At 46.2% G+C, this 18,913-nt stretch overlaps 2 protein-coding genes across 2 annotated transcripts; both read right to left on the reverse strand.

Moving 5' to 3' along the window:
* Positions 228–13,766, reverse strand: LOC8084132 (nuclear pore complex protein NUP1). Its single transcript, XM_021451495.1, has 18 exons — positions 13,249–13,766; positions 12,653–12,699; positions 12,409–12,551; positions 11,930–12,098; positions 9,959–10,243; positions 9,465–9,542; positions 8,474–9,118; positions 7,925–8,376; positions 5,593–7,603; positions 5,386–5,454; positions 4,760–4,906; positions 2,751–3,768; positions 2,025–2,168; positions 1,755–1,907; positions 1,498–1,613; positions 1,046–1,213; positions 719–943; positions 228–636 (listed from the first exon to the last, which is right to left on the reverse strand). Exons 1-18 carry the CDS (start codon positions 13,574–13,576, stop codon positions 511–513), a joined length of 6,324 nt encoding a protein of 2,107 aa, XP_021307170.1. The 5' UTR covers positions 13,577–13,766; the 3' UTR covers positions 228–510.
* On the reverse strand, positions 15,371–18,551 carry LOC8084133 (putative phosphatidylglycerol/phosphatidylinositol transfer protein DDB_G0282179). Its single transcript, XM_002466287.2, has 4 exons — positions 18,346–18,551; positions 18,179–18,280; positions 15,821–15,978; positions 15,371–15,712 (listed from the first exon to the last, which is right to left on the reverse strand). The coding sequence occupies exons 1-4, from the start codon at positions 18,449–18,451 to the stop codon at positions 15,605–15,607; spliced, it is 474 nt and encodes a 157-aa protein (XP_002466332.1). The 5' UTR covers positions 18,452–18,551; the 3' UTR covers positions 15,371–15,604.

Here is an 18,913-nt window from a genome sequence, read left to right on the forward strand (position 1 = left end):
CATCCACCGCCCACCGCCACGGGAATCCAGCCGGCTACTCGTACTACGTCACTCGGGCCTCGGGGCGTTGCGCTGCCGGCTCCCTCCCGGTGCCGGGTTGGTGGCCGGAGAACACGACAGGATCCCGTCAGAGCTCGGCGGACAGGTATCACGTCGCGTCACCGACGCGCGCGGCATATACTAGTACTAGTATCATCAGACAGAGACAGATATGGCACATGTGCACGCGACATGAAACAAAACCGTTTGGAACCAAGCAATCGAACCGATCCAGGGGCCTGCAGCGGCCGGCCTTGATGGCACATGTACACATCTCGAGCGGCTTCGAACCAATCTCATTCTCATCTCGTCATCAGTCCTATGCTATGAAGCCAGTTACCACTTTACTAGTACCGTCTCTACAGCAACCGTACTCACTCAGGTCCAAACTCCATTCATCATCTACACGCAGCAAGGAGAGGAGAGGAGAGGAGAGGAGAGGAGAGGCAACTATATGATTCCCCACCCAAGTCAGGCCATCCTGAGTGCCTCCCTGAAGCCGATGCTGAAGCTGTTCTGAAGGCCGGCCTTCTTGGGCAGACCCACCGTCGGCTTCTGCATCATCGCAACGAACTCGTTGTAGTCGATGCGCCCGTCCTGCAACCCAAATAAAAAATGTTCAGAACAATCCAGATGCAGAAAACTGTCTGAATGATGTGTTCTCAGTCAGAAAACGAACATTGTCCTGGTCGACTTCTCCGATCATGTCCTCCAGCTTGACGTCGCCCAGGCCGAACTCCTCGCACGCCACCTGCAGCTCGTCGGCGGTGATGTACCCGCTGCCGTCCTTGTCGAAGTACTGGAACGCCGCGAACAGGTGGTCCTCCCGCTCCACCTTGTTCAGGTGCAGCGTCGCCGCGAGGAACTCGCCGTAGTCGATCGTCCCGTTGTTGTCCACGTCCGCCTGTGTGTTGCCAACCACAACAGGGAGGATGGGTTTTCAGCAGGGAGTTCTGTCTGTCTGTCTGTGACTTGGATCCAAAGATGAAACAAATGGATCACTTACGGCCTGCATCAGAGCGTAAATCTCCGATTCCTGGAGGTTGGCGCCAACCTTCTTCAGGCCCACCTTCAGCTCCTCGAACGTGATCTGCCCACTGTTGTCCGCGTCGATCATCTTGAACATCTCTTTCAGGCCGGCGATCTCGTCCTCGGATAGGTTCTCGGCAATTACCTGCAAACAAACAAACACCAAACATACATATATCAGGACAAGCGGCCGGGTTTGGCTGGATTCTTCGCCACAAACAGCAACCATTTGGATGGATAGATGCCAGCAAATGTTTCCTTTTGTTTTGCATGAATCTGTAATGCGTCTTGCATCAGCCAAATGGCTTTTCCAGAAACTATTGACTGGGTGCATGAGTACAAACGCAAGACGATGGTAGCTAAGGTTCAACACAAATGCACAAAATAAAGAGGAATGTGAAACAACTCTTTCAAGACCAAACGACTTACCCTAAGAGCCATCTTTTTCAGCTTATTCATAGCCGAGAACTGCTTCATGCGAGAAAGAACAGCGGAATCCAGCGGCTTATCAGGAGCCAAACCACCGACCTGAACCCACGGATGCCCTGAAACATGATAACAAACAAAAAGCTTAAGCAATTACAGCAGCTACAATGCACTGTTGAAGGGAAGCAATTCTACAGTAATGGGAATGATGCAGGCATGAATGGGGAAGCAATGCGTTTGATGAAAAGTTAGGAACTCACGTAAAACTTCATGAGCTGTTAATCTCTTCCTTGGGTCCCTAATAAGCATTCTTCTCACAAGATCTTTGGCGCCTTCGGAGATACTGGGCCACGGCTCTGACTCGAAGTCAAGTCTCCCATGCAAAACCTCTTCAAATATACCCTGCTCGTTCTCTGGTTGACAAACAAATGAAGTGCATGGTCAGCACAAGAGAATGGCCAGGAAATTTGCATAATGCTGTGTTGCTGGATCAGTATCATTGGACTACTGAAAAGGGGATAGTATTGCACCTGCCCAAAATGGTGGCACTCCACACAGCAAGATGTAAATGATTACACCAGCACTCCAAACGTCTGCCTCTGGACCGTATTTCTTCTTCAGGACCTCTGGTGCGACGTAGTAAGGGCTACCAACAACATCCGTGAATATTTGACCTGGAGTAAGATGGAATAAAAATGTTGAGGGAAATGGAGAATGATTGCTATCATGATGATGGGATGCAGACTGCAGAATTGTAAAGATATGCAGCTCTATGTCTCAACTGTTGGTGGCACAAAATAAATCCTTCCATATACATTTAGTGGCAAGGATCATATTTTCACCAGTACTTTAATCGAGCAACAAAAAACATAATGTCGTATCCCTAACCACGTATCACAGCTAATGAATGACAATATTCTGAATTCTAATTGTGGTGAAGATCGAATCGGTAAAATGAATAACAGATGACATTGTCTCCGTAACTGACTGAATTAGGGTCATCAAACAGCATTGGCATTTGGCAATTCAAACGTGTAATAACAGTCACCACACCTTTGATTTGGCAGAAATTGAGAAGCATTGCATTGAATCACATAATGCTGATAATGTTGATCAAATGTTGAAGGGATGGGAGCACATAACCGAATCATGGATCAAGTAAAAGGGAAATAAAACAAGGTACAGAAATATCAATTCGCGTCGACATGTTTTCCTGAATGGAAGGTTACGTTCACAACGTGATCGCAGAAACTCACCGGGGCGAAAGAAAATGGAGAGACCAAAGTCAATGGTCTTGAGAGCGGCCTCCTCCTTCTGGTCAGCGAAGAGGAAGTTCTCCGGCTTGAGATCCCGATGCATGACGCCCATGGAGTGGCACACCTCGACGACTCCAACGATGACCCTGGCGAGCTCGGCGGCCTTCCTCTCGGTGTAGTGGCCCTTCTGCACGATCCTGTCGAAGAGCTCGCCGCCGGCGCAGAGCTCCATGACGAGATGCACGGCGACGGCGTCCTCGTACGCGCCGCGGATGGAGATGACGTTGGGGTGGCCTGCCAGGTGGTACATTATCTGGATCTCCCGGCGGACGTCCTCGACGTCGTCGTCGGTGACGAGCTTGCGCTTGAGGATGGACTTGCACGCGTACTCCTTGCCGGTGGCCCGCTCCACGCACAGGTACGTGGTGCCGAACTGGCCCTGCCCGAGCCGCCGCCCCAGGCTGTACTTGTCCTTGAGGTTCTCCGTCTTGCGCTTGAGCACCGAGCCGACGAGCAGCCCGGCGCTGGACACGCGCTTCACCTGCGGCACCTTGGGACGCGGCTTGGGCGGCGCCTCGGCGGACGAGTTGGGGCTGGGGCTGGCGTTGGCGTTGGCGTTGGCCTTGGTGTTGGCAGGCTTGGCGTCCTGCGTGGCGGCGGCCGCCTTGGGCGGCGGCTCCGAGTAGGAGACGGCGATCTTGACGGGCTCAGGGGCCTTGCTCTGCACGGCGACGTGCACGTCGGACGCCGGCTTCGGCGGCGGCATCGACTGCGACCGGCCCGGGCTGGCGCCGCCGGGGCCATTGGCGGCGGTGGCGGCGGGCAGCGCGTCGCCGTCCTGCGGCGTCTTCCACAGCGCGGTGGAGACGGACTGGAAGAAGCCGTTCTTGGTGATGCTGGGGCCGACGCACGTGTTCCCCATCGCGGCCGTCGGCTGGCGGGGGCGAACACGAGTCGCCGGAATCTTTTTCGGGGCGGGCGCCCAAGCTGACCCCCCGCTCGGATCCAAGAAGCACAGCTAGCTCTCAACTCCTCGAGCTCCGCGTCGTCGGCTCAGATCACGTCGCGGATATATGGATGTATGTATGTCTCTTCCAGCATCCGGGAACGGACCTCTTTCGAGCAGGAGATCGGATACCTCGCGCGGGAAACTATGGAAAGCCAAGATCAAAGATGGAAAGAAACGCGCCGATCGCCTCGAGTGCGTGTCGAAGTCAACGCCAGACAAGGTATCCCGGAGCTTGCAATGCAGAAATCAGACGCCTTGGGACAGCAGCTACCGCCTGCGCATCAACAGTAACGAAGCGGCGAGAGCGACCGCATGGCCACCAAAAGCTTTTGGACCTCGTCGTCCTGCCGGCGCGGCAGGTGGAGGAAGAAGCAGTCAAAGGCGAGAGCACAGATGCAAGAAACCAAATTGCTCAAGGCAGAGAGAGGGGTAGTAGGGCCACCTCTATAGAGGACCGAGGATTACAAGCAAGGGGCCAGCAAGCAGCTCGACCATGACCATGATAGGCAGCTAGCTCGAAGAAGAACAAGAAGTGATGAGAGCATGAATAGGAGCAGCGGGGGCAACAAAAGGGCAGGAGCTGAGGGTCTGGAAACGCGTGATCCCCTCGTTACGTGCGTGAGGGGAAGTATGAATGGACCAAGAAGCGAACAAAAACGAGATCCAGGAGGAGGCGTCGTGGGGACCGACCTGAGGCGGTTGTACTGGGCTGCCGCGGCGGATACGCGCAGTTGAGAGTTCAGACCGAGGGGGGGAAATGATTGGGTGGCTACTCGTGTCTAGCTGTTGATGAGTTTGACATGGCACGGCGAGGAAGGAGCAGGAGCTATAGCAGGAAGGAAGAGGGCGCGAAGTGGGGATCCGCGAGGAGGCACGACGACGCCAAGTGTCATTGTTTTTGTCCTGTTGCCCCGGTTCTTCCACTTCCATGATCGCGGAGGGAAAGCGGGGCTGAAATGAAACGCGCGAGACCGGACTTGCGCGTGGGTGGCCGACCGACCGGGTCGCGCCGCGCCGCTCCGCTGTGTGCGAAGTCCAAAAGCGCGTCGCCGTCCCACCGGGTCCGGGAGCCAATGGGCGTCCGGATCTCCGGCTCTCCCAGAGTACCACCAGCCGCGGCAGGTGGCCGGTAACATCCCAGTTTCAGCTGTGCCGGACAAAAAATTCCAAATTAGGTGCCCGTCCGATTACGGATTAAACATAGGTGCCGAGCGGTTGCTTTCGGGAAGAACCGGTCAAGCACACGGGAACGAAAATATTCTGCTGCGAGAAAGACAACACAGCGTGGCGTGGGCACGCAACAGCTCACGGAAGACACGTAAACAATCAATGCATACGCATGATTAGTTTGGATACGGATTCTACGCTATCAGTTCTGACCTTGTTGATTGAATGTAATAAACCAAGGACAAAAATACAACAGTGCATTACACTCCGAGACAAATATACCGGAGGCAAACCACAGGGAAATGAAATCAAGACGGCATTTGGGGGGCCAGAAAACAAAAATTACACCTCGAGACACATCTTTGTTCTATTTTACACCCCAAGAGCACAAGCATATTACACAACATGCAGGCCGGCTCAGATGAGGAAATGAATTGTGTGGGGGCAGACTCCACTGACCTTGAGGATGGGTTTACAAGCCCCAGACATGAGATATATAGTAGTGTTATCTTCCTGCTGCAGGGAAATCTGTATGGCCATATAAACCTTTGTCGCAGATAACTTCATTCCCTTGATTATAAACCGAGGTAAGGTTGCTACCAAGTGGTGCAATCCAATCCCAAATGACACCATTGAATGCAGATTCCAACTGAGGGCTCACCCTTATCTCTTCTTTGTTGTCCTTTTGACCTTGATCACTCTTCGGTTCGACTTGTCACCGCCACCACCCCCACTGCCCAATGAAAAATTCCCACCCTGAAACTCTAGACTGCCAGCGGCTGGAAAGGACGGGTTCTGCTGTGTTGAGCCTTGTTGGCTGCCAAACTGAAAAACACCAGCTGGCTGGACTGCGGGAGCACCAAATACCGGGGCAGCAGGTGAGATATTCTGCTGTCCAAATGATGAAGAACCAAATATTGGCGCTGGCGCAGGTGCCGCCTGACTAGTGTCATCTGCCATGCTGTCTTCGTTCATCTGATCATTTCCAGGGGAAGCCATGCCGAAGGCTGTGTTGGTATTAGTCATTCCAAATGCAGGCTGTGGAGACGAGTTCATGCTAGTGTTTGCTGAAGTAAATGAGAAAACTGATGATGGTTGAGATGAGAACGTTGGAGCTGGCTGCGCTCCAAATGCAAAACCGCTGCCTGAAGAAGCTGATTGCCCAAATGTAAATGTGCTGGGTGCGGATGAACTTGAGCCAAAAGGGTTGCTAAAATCTGAGGCTGACGAAACTGTGGAGGAGGCAAACACACTCGTACTGGCCACCGTTGATGCACCAGAAGAGCTAGGTGAAGAAAATGTGAACCCAGTACTTGAGCTAGCGCTAAATGGGTTCGCAAACGTAGCTCCAGTTCCAAATGGTGAATTGCCAAATCCAGCCCCTGATGTGGAAGTTGTTGCTCCAAAAGAGACAGTGCCAGGTCCAGATGAGACTCCTGCTCCAAATGACACGGTCCCAGGTCCAGATGAGGAGGCTCCAGCTCCAGAGGACACGATCCCAGGTCCAGATGAGGAGGGTCCTGCTCCAAATCCAGGTCCAGACGAGGCAGCTCCTGATCCAAAAGACACCCCAGGTCCTGATGAGGCAGCTCCAACTCCAAAGGCAACAGTCCCAGATCCTGATGAGGAAGCTCCTGCCCCAAAAGAGAAAACCCCAGGTCCAGATGAGTGAGCTGCTGTCCCAAAAGCTGATGAAGTTCCAGGTGCGGAAGATGATGCTCCAACACCAAAAGATATGGTCCCTGAACCAGTCGAGGAAGCTCCAAGTCCAAAAGATAACGTCCCCGATCCAGACGAGCAAGCACCAAGTCCAGGAGTCATGGCCGGGAATGGTGACCCAGATTGTGGTTTTGAACTCTGTGATGGTTGTTGCATTGTTCCCTCTGACTGTGCCGGCTTACTACCAAAGAATGTGCTAGCAGCTGATGGTTGAGAGGTAGTACCAGCAACTGATGATGTGCTGAGGCCAGTTGATTGGGCTGGCGAACTGAACCCAAAAAGGCTGTTTCCAGAGCTCGGAAATGTAAATGATGGGGTTGAAGCAGACTGTAAACCTGGTGCAGTAGAAGTACTAGATGGTGCAGCCATAGCTATGCCAGCAACATCACTTGAAGCTGCAACCGGGGAGAAACTAGGCGTAGAAGTGACAGAACTTGAAAAGCTTGCAATATTTGATGACACAGGTGAAGTAAAAAGTTTCGATGGCGACTTGCTGGTTGCATCTGGTGGCAAAGATTTCACTTCATCTTTTGCAGCCCCTACACCAAATGATATGGTGCTAGCTGCCTTATTCTCAACAGTTGTGCCATCTGATTTAGCTGATGTTACCACTGACGAGCCAACCGGAGCGCTGGAAGAAAAACTAAATGCTGTAAATGCAGGAGACGATGAAATAGCTGGACTGCTACTGGATACAGCAAATATGGAGTTGGAAGCAGCAGAGCTGATAGCAGGTTTATCAGTAGGTGGAGCAGTTTCGAGCTTTGGTGGCGAGTACGAGAAGCCATTGCTCAGGCTTGAAGTAGATGCCGCAGAAGTAAAACGGAGAGGTACGTTCAGTGTTGCTGATGCAGCTGAGGGCAACACCTTTTCCGATGATTTAGCTACATCTTCTGCTTTTTCTGTTTTATCACCTCTCTCTGGACTAGTGCTGGCTAATGGTGTGGGCTTCATGACACTGGAAACATAAAAAGCAAAATAGATTAGCAGACTTAAAAACATTGAAAACAACCAGGCTTACATTACAGGAGGATCAGCTTTAAGACTATATAGATTTATTAAATGCATCACTAAGTTAAAAAAAAAATTATCTCTCCATTGTCCATCAAAGATCCACATCCAATTACTAACACCAAGTCTAACCAATTTCATGATAAGATAAATACTCAGTTGCACAGTAACACATAAGACATTGCAATTATGGTGCACATTCTTACTACTAATAATATAAATGTTCCCTGAAACATCAAAAGAGAGACAAGGATACAAGAGAAATCACCTCTGCCCATGTGTGGAATTGTTTTTTACAGTTGATGTTTCCGAAACTGATGTAATTGACTGCTTGATGCCAAAAATAGAATTTGAAGCACCAGTCTGTTTATCATCATTAACTGAAGCAACTGACATTGCTGATACACCAGTTGCAGGACGGCTGCCAGGAGGTGCATTTGAGAATGCAAAACCAGTATTGTTGTCCACAGAAGCATTGGGAACTGCCTTCCCAGGATCATTAGATAAAAGCAAACCACTAGATGAAGGGACAGTTTTGGACAGTGATGCTACAGGCTGTTCACTAACCGGAGAATCAGCAATGTTCTTCTTTAAGTTTGGTTCGACCCTTTGCTCTAATATATTTTCTTTTCTACTTGAATCAATTTTTTGCTCAGTTGTTTCAATCTTACTTGATGGTGGAATACGAATCTCCAGATCATCATCCAACTCTGGTGAGTCCTTGAAAACATAACGGTAAGAAAAAAGTGTCAGCACAAGTGTTGGATATATGATTGCATACATTACATTTGATAAAAAGAGTACACATTTCTCATACCTCTCTCACAGCCATTTTAAAGCCTGGCGTCAGTGATTTAGAAGCAGCAACTGGGTTCCCCAAAAGGGTAGGTCTATCAGAAAAGGCAGCTTTTGGCAGTACGTCTTTTATTATATTTAGCTTGTCTTTCTTAAACAGGGAACCATTCAAATTTGTATCAAGGGGTCCATTTGCACCATCCAAATCTTGAAACTTCAGGGAACTAGATTGGTTATACATACTGCTTGGCCCAGCATCTTGCATAACAGGTTTCTTTGACATAGAATTACTAGCATTCGGAGTAACAGATTGCTGCTGTTTTGGTGATGGAGCTATTATATTAAGCTGCTCAAATATTTTCTCAGCCATCTTGTTTGATTGAGCAGGTATGGGTGGAATGCTATCACTAGATTTACCATCTCCCCCATTCTTTTGGGATTCTAGGGGTCTCAGAGATTGACTACTCCCAACCTGTCTTTTTGAGCTCGAAGACTGAATGGATAGTGAGAAGGTTTCCTCACTTGTATGGCTAGTGAGAAGGTTTCCTCGAGGATTTGCACGAGAATCCCTAAAAGAAGACATCATATTTGACTTCTGCCGAATTCTACGAATAGGGCCTACAGATCCAGGTTCATTCTCTAATTCAGCCACCCTTCGTTTCAGGACCTGTTATGGATATGGGAGTATAGTGAGAAAACTCTGGTGCATAAAGTTCAGACCATGCAGAAGTTACATACACCTCAAAGAAAGTTCCTCAATGATGTACCCAACAAGTCTAGATTCCATGATATTATTCAAAGATCAATAAATTGAGTTGATATGTTGCTTTCTATCATATAAATATTTGCATGTGGCACATCACAGACATCAGGAGAAAAATCATAGATTTTACACGTTCACAACCATAATTCTGTAACGTATCCACACCGCTTTCTAATATTTGTGTATAATGAAAGAAAAAATGCATACTGTACTTAAAGCTATGCAGTACTCCAAATGTTTAATAAATTACCTGTCTGCCACCAACATGCAAACTTTGCGCTCGTTGGGGCAATGAAGACGTGTTCACATCGTTGGAATAGTTCTGACCCTACAAGATGCATAAACAAAAAATTACTTCCAATAACTTCGGAAGCTCTTCTCAACTCACTAAATGAAAAAGTAGAAAATTTCTAGTACTGTAAAACCAAGAGCATTCTGTGTGGAGCACATACAAATAAATATGTGTTCGCGACCTCTGGTAAAGGAAAAAGGTGATATCCTAGAACTCATTAAGTCAAACTATTTTAAATCTGACCAGCACTGGCCATCAATATTTGTTAAGTATAAAAGAAATGGTGATACAAGTAAACTTAGATGCTTAGATGATAATGCAATTTTATAGTAGCATTTGCATTTGATTGTCAAAATTATATTTTTGAGGTCCATTGCAATGCAAAACTATACTTATCAGAAAACTAGCAACCTAAAAGAACCTGACATAATGTGTACTAGATATATACCAACCTTAAAATACGGAGAGCGAGACATTCTATATATCGCTGACCGCCCACGTAATCCCGAAGTCCCATAGCCATTCACAGGGAGACCAGGATTTTCATTCCGAAATTCAAGTGGTGCCTGAACAATTGGTGGTCCAGATCTCCTATCATTGGCAATGTTGCTTGCTTCCCCTTTATTCTCAAGAAACAAACGGCTCCGCAGACTACTTGATTGGGGTTCCCTCGAATAACGAGAGCTCATATATTGTATCGCGAGTTCTGCAGGAGAACTATCAACATGATTATGTACCTGTAAAAGTGCAAATTAGATAGGAATTAAATATAAAAGGTAACAGAAGATTCAGACAACAATACCTAAAAGCAAAGCTACATTTGTTAGCTTCTTCCTAGCTCACTGAATGGTTGATGCTGCAAGTCAGCAATTGTATATATAGTACTTAACAGTCATACCTAGACAAATTATTATGCTTACCGAGCTACATGCATCCAATCAAACTAGCGATTTTACATTAGTACAGGAAAAAAGTCAAAAAAACATAAATCCAACAATCTAACCAGCTTTATTAACAACATATTTTGGAGTGCAGTAACAACAGGCATTGAAGCTAATGATCTAAATGTGTACAGGTATGTCATTTGCATCCCTGAACTAAAACTTGAGACTCATGCGTATTTAGGTCCCCAAGGCCCCAAACTAACTGGGAGCCAATAGGGAACAAAAACTAGTTACTAGAGATACCATGGGAACTTATTTCAAACATAAGCTGTTGTTTGCCACGCGTTTTTTATCTGAAATAAATTATAAATGTAGGATTGACAGTCTTTAATTTAAATGAGGTCTTTAAATTATAAGGAGAAAATCTCAGTAATGTTCCATTATTCTCATTTAGCATACACATAACCAAAATTGACCATAAATAGGGCCAAGTGTTTGGTAACATAAATTTGCAGTTCTAAGGGATCTAAATGATACACAATGTAGACAGGGCACATCCACAAGCCTAGGCATAATGGACGGTTTACCAGAAATGCAGTGACAAGAGAGGAAGAAAATATGAAGAGTAGGTGGGGAAGTTGATGGCCAGGCCAAGCAGACACCATCTCCCACACCCCCACCAAGCTCGGCGTTGATGGCCGGTGCAGCACTCCTTCCAGGAAGGGTGGTGGCAGAGAGGAGGAACACAGAGATGGGACGTGTAGCCAGCAGGGAGGGAGCAGTAGCACTGCAAGCAGTACATTTTGGACATCGAGCAATCAGGAGTTAAGGATTCAGGGAAGCCGCGAAGAGAAGGGGTATAGACTCGATGGTGCGCTCGGCCTGCCCCTCCTTCCCCTTTCTTCCCTTTATTTATCTTTTCCCCATTTTCTTTGCTACTTCCTCTGCTGCATTCCACTGTTCCTAGATTGATATGACATCACCTCACCTCACCTCACGCCTTCACCTCCCCTACCGCCTCAAGAACCTTGGTGATACACAAAGAACTCGAAGGACATGGGCCTTGTTTACTTCCACTCCAAACCCAAAATTTTTCAAGATTCCCCATCACATCGAATCTTTAGACGCATGCATGAAGTATTAAATATAGACGAAAATAAAAACTATTTGCACAGTTTGGTCGGAATTTACGAGACGAATCTTTTGAGCCTAGTTAGTCCATGGTTGGACTATATTTACCACAAACAAACGAAAGTGCTACAGTGTCGCGAAATTTTTCGCTTCGGGGACTAAACACGGCCATGCTATCCAATTTAAATATTAAGAAAAAAACTGCCATAATTTGAATAAGGTAAAACATAGTACTACCATATGACCATAGAGATACTGGAAAAGGAACTATAAATTGTACAAGCTTTCCTCTTGGCTCTGCTAACAGCATGAAATTTCATGGTATTCAGGTACTGGATAACAGGATTTTCTGTTATTCCATATTCAGGAGTAACGTAAAATGCTTGTACGAGCAAGTTGAATCCTTACTTTAACAGCCGGAGAATCATCTAGATCCATATGACGTAATGCTGAGCCTCCGATTCCATCAATCCTGATACTTTCTTCATTCTTTTCCTCATGAGGAACAATTGATTTAGGTGGATCAGTCTCAATGGTTCTTGCACGCAATAAGTCTGTAAGTCGATCAAACTCAACCCTGCAAAGGAAGTAATGATTGTCATGAACAGCTTCAGTAGCATTGAACAAAGAATACATTGTGAAAGCAGCACGCAAGCACAAACAGAGGAAACGCGAAGAGCGCACTGCGTGCAGCAGTACAACAAAAGGGAACCTCATTTGAAATATATTTTAGACTGGAAGAGGTGGAACATCACATGAACCAGATAATAGCCACTATACCAGGGGTGAGGGTGAAAGCTACTTATGAACTTTCAAAATACATTTTAAGAAAAATATAGCAGATTAAGCAATAGAAATTGAAGAATGGTAACTATGCAGATACATACTTAGTGAATGTCTTCCGCATTAACAAGTGCTCTACTTCAGACAATGCTTTGTCATCTGATGTGCCAACTATGCTCTTCCCTTTATCCATTCCACCCTCTGGGATTGGAAGCGAATCCTGCATTGAGTTTTCAAATGTTCTGGTCTGAACAACGGTGAACCAAATGATACCAAATAGAACACAGGCTCATTAAACATAATATATGATGTGTTCTGTTTAACTGCAAACGGTCGGTTGCTACTTACAACATGTGTTGAATCAGGCAAGTCCTGTTTTGGCTCGTTATTTTTTCCTGCAAACACCAAAACTGCGATCAGACCAGCATCAACATAATTTATTAATTTACAGTCAACACACAATCACTAAGAATTAAGAGCCAAGAGTAAGAAAGAATGGGGAGAATAAGAGAACCCTTTTATTTCGCATCCACCAATAAAAACACAAGGATCCAATAGGCTAGACACCTCTCGAGCGCTAAAATCTAGACTCTGGCATACACCAATCAATCATTGTGACATATTTCCTTTTGAAGTATATAATCAAAACAATGCTAAAAAGCACTATATACATAACTCCAAACCACGATTTCAAAGCTTTGCGTCTCTGCAGGAAAGCTCATGTGAGCTAACGTGGCAGAACAACTCGGCTTCATCCTCTATATATCGGCAATACATCTGCCACAGCCAAAATCGCCCAAAACCGTGAGTAGGTGCTTACCAATGTGAGGTAAACCCTAGCATGCTTGGGAAGCCCGAAACCCTAGCCCCAGCCAAAATCACGGACGGTTGTTGCAGATGAATCTCAGGGAGCAGGGAGGAGCGCAGATGAATCTTAGGCTCACCGGGAGGCGACGACAGCGGCGGAGACGGGGCCGGCGGCGGGGCGAGGCGCTTGCGGAACACCGAGCCGAAGAGGCGCGCGGCGCCGCCCGCGATGAGGCGGGAGGCCGGGTCCACCAGCCGGGACACCCAGCCACCGCTCCCGCCGCCGCGCTCGCCGCCGCCCGGCTCCGAGGATGCGGAAGCCGCTGCAGCAGCAGCGGCGGCCGCAAGGCGGTGCGCGGCGGCGGCGGCGGGGGGGCGCTCGTAGGGCGTGGACGCGGCGCGGGGCGGCGGGCGGCGCCGGATCTTCCCTCCGGCGCCGGAGCCGGCGTACGGGCTCGGGTACATGGCGCGGCGGAGGCGAGGGCGCGGGGTGGAGGCGGGAGCGGGGGCGGAGGCGCGGGGTGGAGGAAGGAAAGGGGGTGGAAGAACGCGAGGAAAAAGCTAGGGCTTCCGTTCCGGGAGTCGCGTCGCGAGGCCCGTGTGCTACGCAGCCCTCTCCTGGATTCTGTTTCGGTGCTCTCGGGCGTCGTTGGCGTGCGCGGAGCGTGGGGCACTGGGCTGGCTGGCGTGCGGTGCGGATGTTAAACTTGCGTGCGGGCGCCTGCCGCTTCCCGGGCAGCCCATTAACGTTCAGATTTGGTAGTTTGAACACGATTAGAGCCGTTAATGCAAAGGATGGTTCGAAATTTTGAACAGCCTTCCTTTTTGGCGCCGGATATGGCCTCGGTGCTCCTTTGCCGTTGTATGTTTTTTATATCGGGGGTAATCAGTCTCAATGTATAGTTTCATGACAAAGTTACCAAGACTATAAACTAGGTAACCCAACCACAAGAGTTTTATGGGAATGAAACTCCTCTCTCATCTGATGAAACATCTTCATTTAATGATCCTGCCAAGTCAGCAATTTTGCTTATGTGGCACCCTATTTAATATGCATGACACTCCCATAAAACATGCATTGAGACTGACCTAAGTATCCTAATTTATCTGGCACATGCAACTATATTTTTTATGGGTTTGAACATCCAAGTTATAGATGCAAGGTTTGAAGTTTGTAGAATAAATTAAAGTGGGGGGGGCATGTGTTTATATTAAATTGTTAGTAATAAAATTGCTCTTTAGCTCAAAATTCTGGATGTACATACATATGGCCGCCAAAAACCATAGAACTTGTCGGTTCAATATAAGTTCTAGTAAAACAAATGAAGTCTATATGTTTCCCTCTAAAATCTCAAGGTAAAGACATTTGGTGTATGAATAAAAAAAACAAGTTAAATCCTCCTTCATGTTAGTTCAAAGCATGTGTCACCCTTCCAAGTTCCAAATTATAGATCATTTTGACTTTATACTGAACTTATTTAAAATTTGACCAAAAGTAAAGCAAAAATGTATTAGCATATGTATCATCAAATTTGTTTCATTACATGTACTATGAAATATATCTTCATTGTATGTATTCTTTGGTTCTGTTTTAAAAGAAACTAAGTCTATTCGCTTGAGCTTATCTGTCGAATCTGCTAGTCATTCAGCTGTGTTCCTCACAACAAATCAACGAACAATATTTTTAATTATGACTTATCAGCCAAGCGCGATATTTATAATTGTATTATCTTTGAGACGAAGAAAGTATCTTTTGGACACGTTATGGTTGCTCTAGAATAGAGAAGAAAGTACTCCCCGTGTCAGTGCTAATTGGTCCACCACTTACTGTATACTGCAAACAAAAAGGAACCATTTTGCTGCACGTGGTGCTGTCGCAAGAAAACATTGCCGGCGACGTTATGCGTGCCGCGTGGGACAAAGCCTACTACACGTATCACAGCAACGGGATCCATTGCGCCATGCCTGGGCATTTGTTGCTCGGCGATCCTGCTTCCACACATTGACACATAGCTGGACGGCATCCAGCCCACCCATTGCGCCATGTCTGTCCATTTGTTGCCTTGTACTCAGGCAGGCGGCGCCAGGCTCATGAGTTGCACGTCTAGCTGGACGGACAGCAGCAACCAACGGGGGCCATCCACCCACGCCAGGGCATCACAGAACAGAATCAAGTATCAAAAGAAAGTGAACCCAATTGTCCTTTCAAGTTTTATCATTCAGGAAAGATGCACTGAGGGGACAAGACCATAACAGCAATTACCGAAAGGAGATTTCAATTTTTTATATATATTATACATGTAAACAACATGCTGACATGGAGCACCAAACTCAGGTAGGTCCATGATAACACCGTATGTAGTTAGATCGTTAGGTCGGGTGTCCAGCTCCGAATACAAGACAACAGTTGAGCACACATTCTGAGTCATATGGAAGAATATGTTGCACTTTAAGGTTCATGTAACTACATCCATGGCAAACTTGAAATCAGGCTTAGATGATGGGGTTTGGCGTAACAAACCCGATGCTGAACCCGAAGGAGATGCAGGTAAGTTCCTCGTTGCTGTCCCCCTGCAACTTCATCGTGAGGGTGTAGGAACCCTGCAAGATAAACAACATTCCAGGAAAAGTAATCAGTAATCCAGTAAGCATAGTTTATTAATATATAGTTTATTAATAGAACTAAATTTTGTGGTGCATTATACTTACTGGCGGGGTGAATGATGGTAATGTCTGTTGGCTAGCTAGCACAAATTCACCTGTTACTGGGCAAGAAGTCTCATCGCAGAGGTTATGAGTTTCTGAGTGGACGTGGAAAATGAAGTACGCAACATCTATCACCAGTTTCCCTTTAGTGATGTTTTTATCTAGGGTATTCAAACAAAAACATCTCACGAGTCATGAGTCATGACTAGCCTGTATGGGTCTGGCAGGAAGCAACCAGATAAATTCAAATGGCGATACAACACACAAAATGAATTACACTGATAAGCAAACTGCAACAGTAAAAAGAGGTCATCTAAATGATTTTTCAACTTCAGATTCATCACAGGGCTCCAGTTAGCCATATGAAACATTTTCCTAAGGTAAAATAAAAAGGAAAAAAATGTATGACCCTACATCTGCAATTTATGATATGAACATCCAAAAATCGTTCCTGCCAGAGCAATCTAAGGCCTTGTTTAGTTAGCAAAAATTTTTGTTTTTGGCTACTGTAGTATTTCGTTTTTATTTGACAAACATTATCCAATCACGGAGTAACTAGGCTCAAAAGATTCATCTCACAAATTACAGGTAAACTGTGCAGTTAGTTTTTATTTTCGTCTATATTTAATGCTCCATGCATGCGACCAAAGATTCGATGTGACGGGAAATCTTGAAAATTTTTGCGAACTAAACAAGGCCTGTTTACCATCCTGCTGCCCTAGATTTGACAAGTCAAGATAGGTATAGTATCTCTGCTCAAGTTTGCATCCTCTGATCCGGTACACATCTACAGGCTAGAATGGAGATTCTAGTGTTTTGATGTGTCAGGAAATATGTCAGCAAAATTGCACTGAGCCTCTATGCAAAAGTTTGAGATGTGTCAGGTAATGCAGAAAAAAAAAGGAATAATGAGCTTGGAAAATTCTTTGTGATGTTCTTTCTCAACTAAACAACAGTAGCTGTGGCAAAATACACGATGATAATATATACTACAAAGGTGACACAGTAGTAAGTCGTTCTGTTGTAATAAATGCTAATGGAGAGGTATCTAAGTTTCAAACAATACTATCATCTAAATGGGGATGATAACCAAGGGTTTGAAATATTTACCAAACTAAGAGAAACAAGATAGTGACATCATAATTTGTGAATAAAGGTTCAACAGGCGATAAAAGGGTGTCTTAAATGCTAAAATTAGGTGGCTAAAACCCACCAGTTTTTGATGGGCTTAATACAAGTTATTCAGGCGGACCGCAAAGGCTCACCATAGTTCTGAACAAGGAAAAGTTTTGAACAAGAAACCCCCTCTCCCCACTCCCAACAAACCAAACCAAACAAAAAAATCACTTCATAACTTCTTATGCAGGTCTAGAACAGGTGACAGTACCTAATTTCATTATCCAAACTGTAACTAATCTTACAAAAGGAAGAAAAAGTGTATAGAAAACAAGTTGCTTTATAGGCTGATATCACCCTGCTTTGTAGAGGAACTTATGAGCACATCACATAAAAGATAACATATCATTTGTAGGGTACTCTTAATCTTTGATTGTAGAGAAACTTACGAGCACATCACATAAAAGAAAATAAATCATTTGTAGGATACAACTAGTACATTAAAGCAGTCCTCATTGACAGAAATACAGGCAACAAAAGAAAACAAAGTTCAAAAATAAGAGAAATCGCTGATCTGGCATGCACACATGCATATGAATTGCAACATACACTGTTTTGTGCTTCCATGTGAAAACCATCTATTGTCAAGAACAATCCAATATGGTACCTAAGGAGAGAGCTTTTCTAGATTGTACATTGTAGCAACCATTCCAACCAATTCTATGTCCATTACCATGGGCGGACCCAGGCCTACCTTAGATCTTAACCAAAATTACTAGTACTAGTTAGATTTAGAAAGTCCAAATTTTAAAACTCCAACATTCTAAAGTACTTTGTCAGTCTTCAGACCATCCCTCCTCTCGGCTAGTACTCGCTTGCGCTTGATATCCGCTAGGTCTAATATTGTTTTGGATTATACCATATTGAATGCGAGATATTTTTGCCAGGCATACCCTGGGTTCAAATTCAAGACCCACCACTGTGGCTCTTTGTTGTGTTTGGTACACCAGAGACCAGACAATATTGTGAAACAGGAGCAATGCCATGGAAACGCTCATCAACGTTACAGCATTCTTAGTATTAACAGCTCGAATTTGATCCCACGAGAAGCATATCCAATCTGAGACAATGGCTACACAGGAATTCCCCGCTCGAACTACCTGATGCCACATACACGCTCTGAATCCCTAACCCGCAACACAGAGGGTAGCCGGTTGAGCCCGTCGCAACGGACAGACTGGTTACCTGTGGAGGCGGAGATCTTGAAGGTGGCCGGTTCCCCCCTGACGACGGGATCGGGGACGACCTCCACGCCGCTCACCTTCACTGGGTAGTCCCGCCCCTTTTCTGCAGAAACACCACGAAATCATCACTCGACTCGGGGACACTTTTAGTTCTAGAGGCGCGCTTACTGCAGTACTCGACGGCGGTGGCGCTGGATCCAGAGGGGAGGAGGACCAGCACCGCCGCGGCGCCGAAGAGGAGGTGGCGGCGGCGGTTGAGGTGCTTGGGCGCCATCACTGCAGGCGGGCTGTCGCACTCCGGAGCTTGGACGGTGGACGCTAGAGCAGTCGAGCAGATGAATTCACCAGTTGTTGGGCACTGAGGTTTGCATCGGGTTGGGCTGGGCTACAATTTTTCCGTGCCGCCAGCCCAATATTTCTATTATCCGAACATTTTGGGACTCTTTATTATACGCTGCATTTTGGGTCAGTCAGTTTTTTTTTTTTGACTAATAAAGGGTCAGTCAGCTTTCTAAGTGCAATGCTAATGCTAGAGATTTCTTGAAAACAATAATGTTGTCTCAAAATATTGCCAATCGAACTCCAAATTTTACGTAACTCTTCCTCCCTTTCATAGCTTCATACACGGAGGAAAAGCTTTTACATAGTATTGAGTATTGATGAGATGTTTTATTGATCATTTCAGTTTCATGTTCATCATATATCACTTGGAGAATAAAATCGTGCAGGAATGTCT

The sequence above is a fragment of the Sorghum bicolor genome, chromosome 1 (assembly GCF_000003195.3).
Source record: "Sorghum bicolor cultivar BTx623 chromosome 1, Sorghum_bicolor_NCBIv3, whole genome shotgun sequence".
Lineage (NCBI taxonomy): Eukaryota > Viridiplantae > Streptophyta > Magnoliopsida > Poales > Poaceae > Sorghum > Sorghum bicolor.

Bases quoted from the DNA above. Each gene is read 5' to 3' on its own strand.
- LOC8084132 (XM_021451495.1), bottom strand. From the start codon at position 13,576: ATGTACCCGAGCCCGTACGCCGGCTCCGGCGCCGGAGGGAAGATCCGG. The intron at 2,169-2,750 runs GTGAGTTTCTGC...ATCTTACTCCAG, and splicing joins CTCCATTTTCTTTCGCCCCG to GTCAAATATTCACGGATGTT. The intron at 1,214-1,497 runs GTAAGTCGTTTG...GTTTGTTTGCAG, and splicing joins TGAAAAAGATGGCTCTTAGG to GTAATTGCCGAGAACCTATC.
- LOC8084133 (XM_002466287.2), bottom strand. From the start codon at position 18,451: ATGGCGCCCAAGCACCTCAACCGCCGCCGCCACCTCCTCTTCGGCGCC. The intron at 18,281-18,345 runs GTAAGCGCGCCT...GTGTTTCTGCAG, and splicing joins CACCGCCGTCGAGTACTGCA to AAAAGGGGCGGGACTACCCA. The intron at 15,713-15,820 runs GTAAGTATAATG...TTTATCTTGCAG, and splicing joins TACCATCATTCACCCCGCCA to GGTTCCTACACCCTCACGAT.